The 2,041-nt window shown below is 40.6% G+C and overlaps 1 protein-coding gene across 1 annotated transcript in view; it reads left to right on the top strand.

Moving 5' to 3' along the window:
- Positions 1-739: 739 nt before the first annotated feature.
- Positions 740-2,041, top strand: part of LOC128249122 (exportin-5-like) — a 17,694-nt gene continuing 16,392 nt past the window's right edge. Inside the window, exon 1 of the mRNA XM_052972008.1 lies at positions 740-744. Coding sequence (XP_052827968.1) covers positions 740-744 — 5 coding nt within the window. The remainder of the gene's footprint in view (positions 745-2,041) is intronic.

Raw genomic sequence — 2,041 nt, forward strand, 5'->3', positions numbered from 1 at the left:
GTAGAAGATACTTGCCCAAGGTGCCATGCAGTGGGACTGAACCCGGAACCATGTGGTTGGTAAGCAACCTACTTACCACACAGCCACTCCTACGCCTACTGTTAATTTTTAGAATGATGTTGTAGGGTTGATGTGAGAAACCAGATCTGACCAGTTTGAACATAAAACATATGAAATATTTTGGCCAAATATGACTGGTTTAGATACTAAATGGTTAAATCAGTTGTACTCTTCCGTTTTCCATGCTGGCATGAGCTGGACTGTTTGAATGAGGTCTGGAGAACGAGCGGCTGCGCCAGGATCCAATCTGATCTGGCAACGTTTCTACAGCTGGATGCCCTTCCTAACACCAACCACTCCGAGAGTGTAGCTGGATATGGCCAGTTTAAATGTTAAAGGGTTGACAGAAATATGGTAACAAGAGACTTTGCCTGGTGTTTCAAACATAATGTAACACAAAATTTTGATGGAAGGTTTTAATTTGGATCACTTTATAACATAAAGTTGGCATCATAGCAGCAGGAATGACCTGCGTATCAAAAGAGTTAAGGAACTTGTTTTAATTCTATTCTCTTTTCTTCTTTCTTTCATATCGTGATAGGGGTTTCGTATTTAATCTAGCACTGAGTTGTTGTTGTTGTTTATTATGAGTCTAGGATATTCCCCACCCCCCACCCCCGCCAGACAGTTACCCTTAAGGACAACAGATGATGATTTAAAACTTCTTAATATATTGGAGATGGGGTAATTAACCAAGGGCAGTAATTGTCCTAGGGGTAGTCGTCATCAGGGGGAATTGCCCTGATAGATTTATTATATATAGCTTCATTAAAGTCTCTTGGTTAATCTGTCAGCTGTGATAAATTAGTCATTAATGTACATTTTGTCATCACCAACCATTACAAAGTGAGGTGCCTCAGTTTTATCCAGTTTATTTGCTTGCTTATTTGAGTGCCTAATCCGTAAGTTACTGAAGTTAGGAAATCTGTGTCTGTCTTTAATTGGTGATTAAATAAGTCAAAGTATTTTATTCTTCCTTAAGTATTACTCTAGGTGTTTTTATGAAGCCTTATGTTCAACATTGTCCACGAGAGTATTTTGTAACTGCTGTCCTTCCTTTGCTCTCCAAGCTCTGTCCATATATGTACCAGGTGAGTAAGTAATCTTTTATCTTCTGCTTGTTTCAGTCAATTGACTGAGGTCATGCTGGAGCGCAGCCTTAAAGGGTTTTAGTCAAACAAACTGACCCCAGGACTTATTATTTTTTGAAACCTTGTAATTACTCTATTGGTCTCTTTTGTCAAACTGCTAAGTTACAGGGACGTAAACACACCAACACTGGTTGTCAAGTGGTGGCGGGAGACAGACACAGTGACACACACAGATATATACATAAATATAATACGACAGTCTTCCCTACAGTTTCTTATTTCTTTATTGCCCACAAGGGGCTACACACAGAGGGGACACACAAGGACAGCCAAAGAAATTAAGTCGATTACATTGACCCCAGTGCATAACTGGTACTTATTTAATCGACCCCGAAAGGATGAAAGGCAAAGTCAACCTCGGCAGAATTTGAACTCAGAACGTAGCAGCAGACGAAATACCGCTAAGCATTTCGCCCGGCGTGCTAACGATTCTGCCAGGTCGCTGCCATTCTTTCAGTTTCTGTCTACCAGTCCGAGGCTGTAGTTGAAGACACTTGCCCAAGGTGCCACACACTGCAACTGAACCTGGAACCATGTGGTTGGGAAGTAGGCTACTTACCGCACAGCTATACCTGTCATTGTCACACAAGCTGTGTCATTTATTTCTTGTGTTCTGCGAAAACGTGTCCAGCCATGGGGAAATATTACTTTGCTTGTAAATAGGTGAGGGTTGGCAACAGGAAGGGCATGCAGTCGTAGAAAATCTGCCTCAATAAGCTCTGCCCAACCCATGCTAGCATGAGAAAGTAGATTTTGAATGATGATGATGATGATAAAAAAAATGCCTTTTATTTGTTTGTTTTTTTCTTGTCATATTTTATTTTACTTTT

Source organism: Octopus bimaculoides, chromosome 11 (assembly GCF_001194135.2).
Source record: "Octopus bimaculoides isolate UCB-OBI-ISO-001 chromosome 11, ASM119413v2, whole genome shotgun sequence".
In the NCBI taxonomy this organism is placed as follows: domain Eukaryota; kingdom Metazoa; phylum Mollusca; class Cephalopoda; order Octopoda; family Octopodidae; genus Octopus; species Octopus bimaculoides.